General features: G+C 32.1%; 1 protein-coding gene across 1 annotated transcript; it reads left to right on the top strand.

The window, feature by feature from the left end:
• The first annotated feature begins 6,012 nt into the window (after positions 1-6,012).
• On the top strand, positions 6,013-9,348 carry LOC134282769 (uncharacterized). The gene is made up of 4 exons (XM_062765163.1): positions 6,013-8,112; positions 8,205-8,399; positions 8,716-8,755; positions 9,222-9,348. Exons 1-4 carry the CDS (start codon positions 6,348-6,350, stop codon positions 9,346-9,348), a joined length of 2,127 nt encoding a protein of 708 aa, XP_062621147.1. The 5' UTR covers positions 6,013-6,347.
• Positions 9,349-10,889: the final 1,541 nt, after the last annotated feature.

Here is a 10,889-nt window from a genome sequence, read left to right as displayed (position 1 = left end):
AACGCGACGGAGCATGTCATGTGACCGCCTAGATCACGTGATTTGCGTATGGGCAGAACGGTCGCAGATGTACATTTTGATTGGAGAGGACTACTTTAAAGCCATATATGGCGTATGTACAATGAAAATTATTAGACTAAAATCATAAGAACTTATTATTTGTATCATTACTTTATATGAAGATAGAACTTTTCCGTAAATTGCAAAATCTAAGTCAATTACGTTTTAAAGATATCACAATTTAATTTGGATTCTCGGAATTTTCTCCGACTCGGAAGAAAATACAAAAGATTTAAATACTCTAGTAACATATTACAGAGAAGATAAAATCGTATTATTAATGAAAAGAGGTGTTCTCCGCGTTCAGAATTGTATGAAAAGCTTTAATTTTTATGTATTAACTATATTTCTTTACTTAATTTTGCATTTTTCAAAAATATATTTTTTTGATCAGTTACGCCATATATGGCTTTAAAATTGTTCAACACAAAAACCCTCTATCATTTCTTTTATGGAAGCTATTCAATTAGTTCGTTAACTTTTTGATCATCCCTCGTATTAACGCATATTTTTGCAAAGAATGAAAACTCTTCATGCTCAAGTGTTTAAAATTCAGAGAAAGCAAAATTTCTTTCATAGTATATATATATCTATTTCAAGAACGATTTTAGCTCTTTGATATAAATTTAAGAACTTAAAAGTCATAGAAAAGATAGGACTTCCTCTGATATTCTTGACAACATAGAAGAATGCAAATATAATTAATAAACTGCGAGTATTAAATAAACATGGCATTATAAATAGTAATCTACCTCTGCTGGAATATTTTTAAATATTTAAAATTGAAGTTTAAAATTATAATAATGACTTGTAAATATACTGTAAAATCACATATTTTCGTGGGGTCAAATTTTCGTGGTTGAAGGAAAAAATGATAGTTCGTTGGGATTTGATTTCGTTGATGAAGACCTTTTTAGTAGTTGTGCATATGAAAATTTACATTTCGTGGTGGACATGAATTCGTGGGTCTCTTCACACCACGAAAACAACGAAAATTAAACCCCCACGAAAATTAGTTATTTCACAGTACCCCAAAAGCATTTGTTTCTTTTTTGTATTTACACATTCATCGGAATTAAGGAAACGTACAATGCTTATTAAGAATTTCAAATATTCAAGGATAAAATCTAAATGGTAATTAAACACTTCTTTAACCCAAATATGTACAAAGTATTAGAATCATACCGTAAATCTCGAAATTTTTACGTCGACTTTAGTTTGCGAATTCAGGTCAAAATCCTGTTGATTAATTCTTACGTTTCAAAATTTTGCGAATGACCACTGCTTTGTTTACATTTTCTTATCGGTGATTTATTTTAAGAAAAATATTTTTGCGAATGCAATGAACTCGCAAATTTGTTCAAAATCAATCTACAGCAAAGATTTACAGATTAACGTTATAACACTTAAGAGGAATAAAAGGTTTTTTTCTTTATTTTGTGGGAAATGCTTACCCAATACAGATGTTGGCCTCCAATACTAAAATTCTTGTTTTGAATTCCCCTTATTTCAATAAAATTTTAAAATGAATTCCACCTTGCTATCTACTTGGATTTTTAATGAGTCATGATCTAAATAAACTGGACTTTACCAACCTTAACCAAATCTCCATTAAAAAAATTAAAGGAATGTTTTGAAAACTGAGCTTACAATATTTCCCCCTCCCCCTTTGAAAAAAATATCTTAAAAATATCTTTTAAAAAATATTTTCTAAAATAAAATATAATTAAATCCCTTTAATTGTGTTGATGGATGGATCTAAATGTCGCTAGCGAATGTACTTTTCTCCGAGGCACTGAGATGCATCCCATCAAGGCCATCTAAGGACACACATAGATTATAAGAGATACCTTAGTCCTAAGTGAGAACATTGATTCTTTTCAATCATAAGATATGAAGTGTGTGATTCTCCTGAGGTTCAGACACAAAACAATCCATTAACAGATATGATCAATTGATCGATTTATTGAATGTTTTTTTAACGTGACAGCGATGACTTTTTTTACATTGAAAGTTGCAAGTATTTCAGAGGGGGCAATAAAATTATATGATACTGCAGAGGGATATCTAAGATATACAATAAATTGTACAGTCGTTTGTAGAACGAGTTCGACTGACACAACCATTTTACGTCACAAGTGACCTACATAGTGACGTCATTTTCAAATTGTGACGTCACAAACAAAGAGAAAAACTTTATTCAGCATATGCTGTTTATAGACCTTGTGTATGGCTATGTGTGTACCGAATTTCATTCTAATCTGAATTGCGGTTTTGTAGATATAGAGATAGTTTGCGAACTTTTTGATCACCCCTCATATAAAGTGATCTCATTATATATGGGAAGAAAAATCATGAAAGGGATTTAAAACAATGATCAATCAATCATTAATAATGATATTTTAATAAGATACGACTTTGAAAACTGGGATTTAGAAAAAAATACACATTGCATACAGTATCCTTTTAAAACATTTTGCTGAATTCAGAGTGAAAAACACAAAGTAAATCCTTTTTTTTTTTTTTTTTTTTTTTTACAAAAAATGTGTACAGTAATGCAATAGTTATTATTTGTTATTATATCAAATGTATAACTATGGAATGCCAGTATTGTGTTATCATGTCAGCATTTAATTTATAAATGTACATTCATAATAATGTGATGCGCTTTTGTCATGATTAAATTTGCCATGATAAGACAGCCCAGGTATTCCATATACGATGGTAACCGGTTGTTATTTCCGTAATGAAAACCATTAAAAATCTACGACGTTCAATTCTCTAAAACATATGCGAAACCTTGTCACTGCGAGGTAGAATACGCAGCAGTAGAAACTACATGTATTTTCAATAATCTAGCAACACAAAAATGTAAAATGTTTTAATTGTTTTTAATGAAAAACTAAAACCCTGCTAAATTACCGAAAAAATACAACAAATGTGGGTTAAAAATTGTCGATTTCTTCCACTCGCAATGTTCGTTTGCTTTCTTTAAGGTTGCAACGTCAAAAATTACACTTTATTACACTTTTAATAGTTATCTAATTTTTACATCAATTAAAGGGTAAGATTTGGCTGTTATCCTACATTAATGTAGCCCCATGGGGATCCGGGTTAGAATAGGTCCTCATTCCCCTTGCTTGTCGTAAAAGGCGACTTAATGGGGCGGTCCTTCGGATGAGTCCGTATAAACCGAGGCCCCGTGTCACAGCAGGTGTGGCACGATAAAGATCCTCCCTGCTCAAAGGCCGTAAGTGCCGAGCATAGGCATAAATTTGCAACCCTTCACCGGCAATGATGACGTCTCCATATCAGTGAAATATTCTGGAGAGGGACATTAAACAGTATATAATCAATCAATCAATACATTAATGTATTATCAAAACATAACAAGGAGGTCTGTAAACTTTTCTTACAACCCTCGTAATTATAAATACTGGTCAGAATACAAGGAAGATATTAATAATTTTAATACGTAAAACCAAGTAGTAGAGAAACGGAAGGAGCTGATCGGGATCGGTGTTCAGAGTGAAGGCTCACAATGAATGCAGCATTATATTGCGTATGAAGTATGATATACATGCAGCCGTTCCTGTTGGGGATAGTTTTTGCACGGTAACGGGATAAGTTAACAATATTTCATATATGTTAGAAAAGCATTAAATTTAACTTCTTAACTTCCCTGTTACTAGACTAACGAAGAAATGAATTACTTTTTTTACCCATAAAATTGTTTATATAGTTAGTTACAATTCTGTATGTAAACTCATTGAATCAACAAAACTCAAGAGCTTCAACACGCGTAAGAAGTCAAACTATTCTTTAATAAAGTCTAAACACATTTCCTATCTATAAAAACAATTTTTCTTTCCTTTTAGATATAAGATAAGACAGCTTAAATGCTAAACTTGACATATACACAAGGCTGTGTTTACGACTTTTAACAATTGTTTTACAGTGTAGTTCGAAATACTTCACAATCATATGTCAGTTTTTAAAATTTTAAATGCTCCAAAACGCAAAATGTAATTCGATTTATTATACTCATACTGAATTGATTTCTAAATAATATTAATAAAAAACTCATTCTTCAATACTGGCCAATTTTCACTACTTTCCCTATCTACCTTATTTTTTCAATAAATAAAGTGTAAAAATAAATAAATAAATGTTACTTATGTCAAACCTATTTGTAAGATATAAATTAAATAATTATATGGATATGTGATGTGGAATAAATTAAAGATTGTCTTTTTTATGTAGCATGCAGGAACTTTTACACACAAGAATTGTGACATAATTCAGAAGCATGTTAAAAAACGTCTATATATAAAGAATGTGTGTATTGTGTCCTTAAAAAGGTGCGTCTGCTGTTAGTTTATATACAAAATAAAATATACATGTGGTTTAACATGACTTATTCTCTTCAAGTTTTTTACCCCGCTGATACAAACAAGCTGTTTACGTTCATAACGTGTCGTGTCCTTAGGCGTTGACAATTTAAGTGCCTCGGTAATGGTAGTAAAATAAGTAATCAGGTTTTAATTTCACATTTAATCAATGACGGAGAATGATGTTTTATTTTTTTAAAAAGTTTTATACACAGAAACTCAACCGTTATTATTTTTTGTACATGGTCTCTCATCAGTAAAAAATGGTGTCTTGGTCGTTACGAACCTAAATGTGTCAAATTTATGACAAAATTAACAACCAAGCAGTTATCGTTCCTTATCAGGAAATTCCCACTGTATGGCCGTATTTTTAGAAACCGAAAGTAGAAAGGTGGCGTAACAGTCGGCTGAATAAAAATGGCGATGTCGATCGCGTCCGATCGTCGGACAAGGAGTTGCGAACATAAAGAATCTGTAAGTATTTAGATTTTTTGTTCTTTTAAGTACAAATTTGACATGATAATTATTGTTAGTTTGTTTTCATGCATTGCATGTCTTATCAGGAGCTTGAACATGTCCACAATGACCACATACAATGCATTGATCTGTCGGCGTCGAGAATTTTCTGTTTGGCATTTGACCTTCAATTCGCGTCTCTTGTTACGAACAACTGTCTTTTGACAATATTCTTGCGATTTATGAAATGTAATTGAACAAAATATCATAGATTAATTTAACAATGATTATTGCTTTATCAGATGATAAATTTTCCTTCATATTTTTAAATATTCTGCTCTTGTTTATGTTCGTAATTAGACACGAATATGTGGAGTCCATTGTTTTGAACGTAAATTTTATTTGAAAAGTATCGTGCTCTCCATTTGTATTAACCCATAGTTTAAAATTTATTACCTGTTTACTTTAAATCATCTGATCTTGAAGTAATTTTCATATTCATTGATGTTTTAATGGAAACATGATGTTCAAACAAGACACAATAATTTTAGTTTCCATTGTTTGAACATAACATATTAGGTTCACTGTTTAATCTGACAGAAAATTAATTCAGTTATTTGAATAACTGAATATCTAAAGAGTAGTAAATGAGTGTATGTACAAGTAAGAAAAAGATGTTTTAATGCTTTAATTTCTCTTTTAAAATGTGATGTCAGACTATGTTCATAACATGGACACTAAGGATTAGCTTTGCATATATAAAATTTATTTATAGTAAACAACACATGATTTTTTTTTCTTTGGATGGACTTTGTGAATAAAGATTTAACTTTTATTTGTACAGGAAAAACAACAAACATCCACAGAAGTACTGAAACTATCACCAAAAACAAAAAATAGGCTAGCTCAAAGTGCCTGGCGGAAGAGACTAAAAGAAGATGAAGAAGCTTATAAGCGACACCGAGCATATGAAACACTACGTGTGAAAGTACTTAGAACTAGTTTAACACCAGAACAAAGAGAAAGATACAATGAAAAATCAAAAATAAGAATGAGAAAATACAGGGAGCAAAAGAAGACATCAGAAGAAAAGTTCAAAGAACAAGAAAAGCTACTGAGCAGCAGAGAGAAGTATGGAGAAAACAAAAAGCATTACAAAGACTCAATTTGACATCACAAAAGAAAAGAAGAATAAATGAAAGAAGACGACAACTTTACGCATTAAGAAAAGGGAAGTCATCTAGTACCTCAATTTCATCCACAGTACAAACAGAAAACACAAGAGCTGATACATATAATACAAATGGTGCCAAAAGAAAAGCTGTGTCGAGGTCAATCAAAGTTCTTCCAAAAAATCCAGAAAAATTTGCAGAGGTTGTCTCTAACATTATTCATAGAAGTACTCCTCGGAAAAAAGCAGCATTGAGAAAAAGAGTTATAATGTCCCCAGCTTCAAAAAAAAAACTTTTTGACTTGGAAGAGACGTGTAAAAATTTTAGCCAAACATTGAAAAACCTGAAACAGAAAAGGAGCAAAAAAGACAACGCTTCGCGCCGACCTCTGCACGAGGCTATTCTAGCAAAAAATAAATTTGGAGCCAATAAAGCCCTTAGAAATTATTTTGGACTCAGTCAGACCTTGGGAAAAAAATTAAAAGGGGGTGAAAACATTACTGATATAGAAAGAAAAAAGAGGAAAGATGCTTTACCTGAACGAGTCCACACCAACATTCAAGGATTTTATCAAAACTCCTATATTTCAAGAGAAATCCCAAACGTCAGTTCAGTGAAGAAAGACCTAACAGTAAAGATGGCATTAGAAGGAAGTTTGAAGCATACTTATGATACTTATTGTGCAGAAAATCCAGAAGTGAAAGTATCGTACAGCAAGTTTGTGGAACTTAGACCTAAAAATGTGCTCACTATGTCAAAAACAAAGTATCTACAGTGCCTCTGTGAATACTGCATTAACATTGATTTCAAGCTTCAGAGTCTAAGACTTTTCTGTTCTATGAATGAACAAGAAAAAATTGCTGATGATAGATATGCACTATCTAGACTTACCCTTTGCCCAAAAGAAAACAACTACTACAAGAAGGATTGTATAGACAGAAATTGTAACCTGTGTGGAGTTGGTAAATTTGATGAAGCTGTGTCAGAAATGAGGAATACGTTCTCGGCTTCACAAATTACATGGAAACGGTGGCAATTAGGAACAAAAACAACAGAAGTAAATGGAAGACAAACTGTAAAGAGATTTATGGAATTGAAAAGAATTACAGGAACAGTTCTCGAGTTTCTGGATCAATTGAGACAAGAACTTTCCCCATTTTCAAAACATTTGTTTAATGCACAATGGCAGTCTAAGGAATTTGAAAATTTGAAAGGAAATATTCCAAGGAACTGGGTCATGGTATGTCTGGACTTTGCTGAAAACTACTGTTGCAGACACCAAGATGAAGCCCAGAGTGCCCACTGGACATATGAACAGGTCACCATCCATCCAGTTGTGGCTTACTACAAGTGCACAGAGGAGAACTGCAATGAAAATGTCAGGGAATCTGTTGTTTTCATCTCAGAAGACCATAAGCATGACTATCATCTTGTACAACACTTCATAGCAAAAACCAATGAGTACTTAATTCAAGGTGTGGGGCTTAATATTGAAAAGGAAATCCAGTTTTCAGATGGTGCACCTACACAGTACAAGTCAAAGTATAATTTTGTAGACATGAGCATGTGTCACGAAGATTTTGGTTTTAGTGTGGAGAAGCACTTTTTTGGTTCTCGCCATGGTAAAGGACCATGTGATGGTGAAGCAGGGGTGATTAAAAGGAGTGCTAGTCTGGCTGTTACAACAAGGGGAACCATTATTTCAAATGCTGAGGACTTTTTCAACTATTCCAAGAATAAACTTACCATAGACGGTCACTCTCATTCAAAGAGAACATTCTTTTTTGTCAAGACAGGAGATGTAAACAGAGACAGAGAGCAGATAACAAACAGAGTCAAAACAGTGAAGCAGTGCCGGAGTCTATTTTCTTTCCGAGGAATACAGCAATACATTGTAACTGCCAGGGAACGAAGCTGTTTCTGTGATGCTTGCATTGGAGTCACTGAAGATTCTGAGTGCCAGTTTGCATCTTTGACAGGAGATTGGAAAGTATACAATTTGAAAATCAGGAATCAAAGGCAAAGAAACAGAGGTAATTATTTCCACTAAAACATACAATTTTATAAAATGTCTTTTACATGCTGTAAAAATTATAGAATCATCCATAATGTGTCCAAATTTTAGATGCCCAGGAGGATGGTCAGGATGAGGAGAATGGAGCAGACAATGGTGGATTGGATGAATTGGGTCAAATCCAGGGCCAGGATGAGGAGAATGGAGCAGAAAATGGTGGATTGGATGAATTGGGTCAAATCCAGGGTCAGGATGAGGAGAATGGAGCAGAAAATGGTGGAAATGAATCTGGTCAAAATGAACATGGTATGTAACAGTGTATTATACTTTTTTAAAATATAAGCAAGAATAACATTTTTGATATTGTTTAACGTAGGATATAATAGGCTTGATTCTTTATGATTTAATTTCAGTGCAGACAAGAAGATAATGTTTTCATCCAAAATAAGGCTTCAAATTGAGCATATTTCAAAAGTAACGTTAAGCGGAATAATGAGTTTTTGACGTAACTCATAGTGATGTAGGCAACTTATGTTACACGATATAAAATAAATCTTGTATCAATCAAATGACATGTTACAACAAAAATTTAACTATGTATCTCTTTTAATCAATTTGACAGATTCAAGGATGATGGATGAACACTCAGCATCAGTATTTAGGTAAGCATCAAGTGGTACTGAGTCTAGGATTTCACTCAAGTTTTCACATTTAATTAATTCAATCACTATTGAAAATCACAGTGCAGGACAATTTGTGGTTGTCACTTTATGCAGTGACACAAGAGGTGTACCAGAGCGTTATGTAGCAGAGGTAATTGTTCATCGACATTATAAAACTAACATATTAACTCATGGTTTGTTTACCAGGTTCTTTTTTTCCAGCACTTGTATTTTATTTATGAGCTAACAATTTTAGCATAAAGTTATTTCATTATTAGTTTTTCTTGTCATTTTAGCCTTCTGATTCTCACACATTGATCGATTGAATTTAACAGTCCATATGATCAAAACTTTATTTTATATTGTACAGTTTTCTAATCATATTGGATGTTTTTTCTTTATACACTGTGCATCCCTTAAGCTTTTTCTAACAGTTTTGAAATGATGCAAATAACTTCTTTTTTAGATTAAAGAAGTCTCTGAGGAACTTCATCTTAACTTTATGGTTAAAGACAAAGTATCAGGACTTTACTTTTGGCCAACCAGAACTGATGAAAGTTGGGAGCCTTTTCGCTCAGTTAAAAAGATTCTAGGACCCCCAGTTTTCATCCAGAAGTCCAAGAGAAAACTCTTATATAAATTTGATAATTAAGATTTTGTAATATGGAAATAAAATCAAGTTAGTGGATTAAATACCAGTGTCTGTTATTTTTGTACAATATTAATTTTTGTACAATATTACTACCTTTTTATTCAGATATACGGGATTTGGTGTCTATGTTACTTACATAATTACCTCTTTTATGAGTCTAAAGTAAAGAACTAACACTACTTTTGGTTTATTCCATTTTTGAATTAAAAAGCATTGGTATTAAACAGCAGATTTATAATAACCAAGTCAAAATCCAACTGCTATTGAAAATACAGCAATATAATACTTCTTCAATTTTTATGTTTGTAACGGTGTCCACTGAGAATCTCCAATACATTTTTATAGTAAGGAGGCATAAAGCAAAAATAAACTAAGCTGTAAACTATGCATACTAGCCTTTATTTACTTCCAAAGTTTCATTTAAAATATCATAGGTTATTTACTTTAATTTCAATCACTGTGGACACCAAGTTACGTACATAAAAATTCCAGACATGTTAGTTTTACTGAACTGTATCTCTTTTCTTACAACTTGGATTATCTTCCAATAATATTTTTCTGGAAGAGGAAAGTGTAATGACTTGATCAATATATAAAAATAACAGATCTAACAACTTCTAAAATTTAGCCCTCTTGTCACACATTTGACTTCAGTATTGAAGAATGAGTTAAAAATAAAAAATAGGGATAACATTAGATTCCAATTAATGTTCTCCACACTAAAATAATCAGAGAGGTGAAGGAGAATTTCCAGGAATATTGAGCAACAAAATAATCAAAAAGTGCAGATCGGATGTTCGTAATTATTAACACCATAAAGCTTTCAAACATTGAAGTCACAAAAATACCAAAATCACAGCATCCAAATAAAACAGGTTGAAAACACTTTATACATTTATTCCATATGATAAGATTGTCTAGGCATTTTTCTTTTAATAAGGTTCAGACTCTTTGACATACCTGAAAGCTGCTTTTTTAATAAAAATGAAACGGTTAATCTACTTCCATCGTCACTGGTCAATTGTAAAATAATTTTGTAAACTAAACTTTCTGATTTTACAAACAAGTTCATTGACAATTCAGAAGTTTATATTAAAAAAAATTATTAAAAAAACACAAGTTTTTATTTATTCAATACAAAAAAGTGTTAGTTAATAATGTTTCTGAGAAAAACAAATGTCGGAGTTAAAATGCATTCTGAGAGTAAACCTCTAGCAGGAATGAGTAGAAATTCAGTATTGATTCGTGCTAGGGCTTGATACACGTACAATTATTATAATTACAAAGAGCACGATCCCGACTGCCAGAGAGATGATGACAAAGAGGCGCGCGCGTTTAGACTGGACTTCCGCTTCTAAAACGTCACCACTAGATGCTGCTTCTTTTGCCTGTAAATTAAAAATTAGGCATCTTTGATTTATTTATGTTAGTAACATTTTATTAAGAAATCATTTCGTTTCTTAAAACATTTTTTTTACATAT

Source organism: Saccostrea cucullata, unplaced genomic scaffold (genome assembly GCF_032062105.1).
Source record: "Saccostrea cucullata isolate Sc308-1 unplaced genomic scaffold, CSIRO_AGI_Scuc_v1 ctg17679, whole genome shotgun sequence".
Taxonomy (NCBI): Eukaryota; Metazoa; Mollusca; class Bivalvia; order Ostreida; family Ostreidae; genus Saccostrea; species Saccostrea cuccullata.
This window is presented reverse-complemented; position numbering and strand designations above follow the sequence as displayed.

What these genes read in the sequence shown, in the direction of transcription:
- LOC134282769 (XM_062765163.1), top strand. Translation starts at nt 6,348, where the DNA reads ATGTCCCCAGCTTCAAAAAAAAAACTTTTTGACTTGGAAGAGACGTGT. An exon ending in TCAAAGGCAAAGAAACAGAG is followed by an intron (nt 8,113 to 8,204) that starts GTAATTATTTCC and finishes TCCAAATTTTAG; the next exon opens with ATGCCCAGGAGGATGGTCAG. An exon ending in CACTCAGCATCAGTATTTAG is followed by an intron (nt 8,756 to 9,221) that starts GTAAGCATCAAG and finishes CTTCTTTTTTAG; the next exon opens with ATTAAAGAAGTCTCTGAGGA.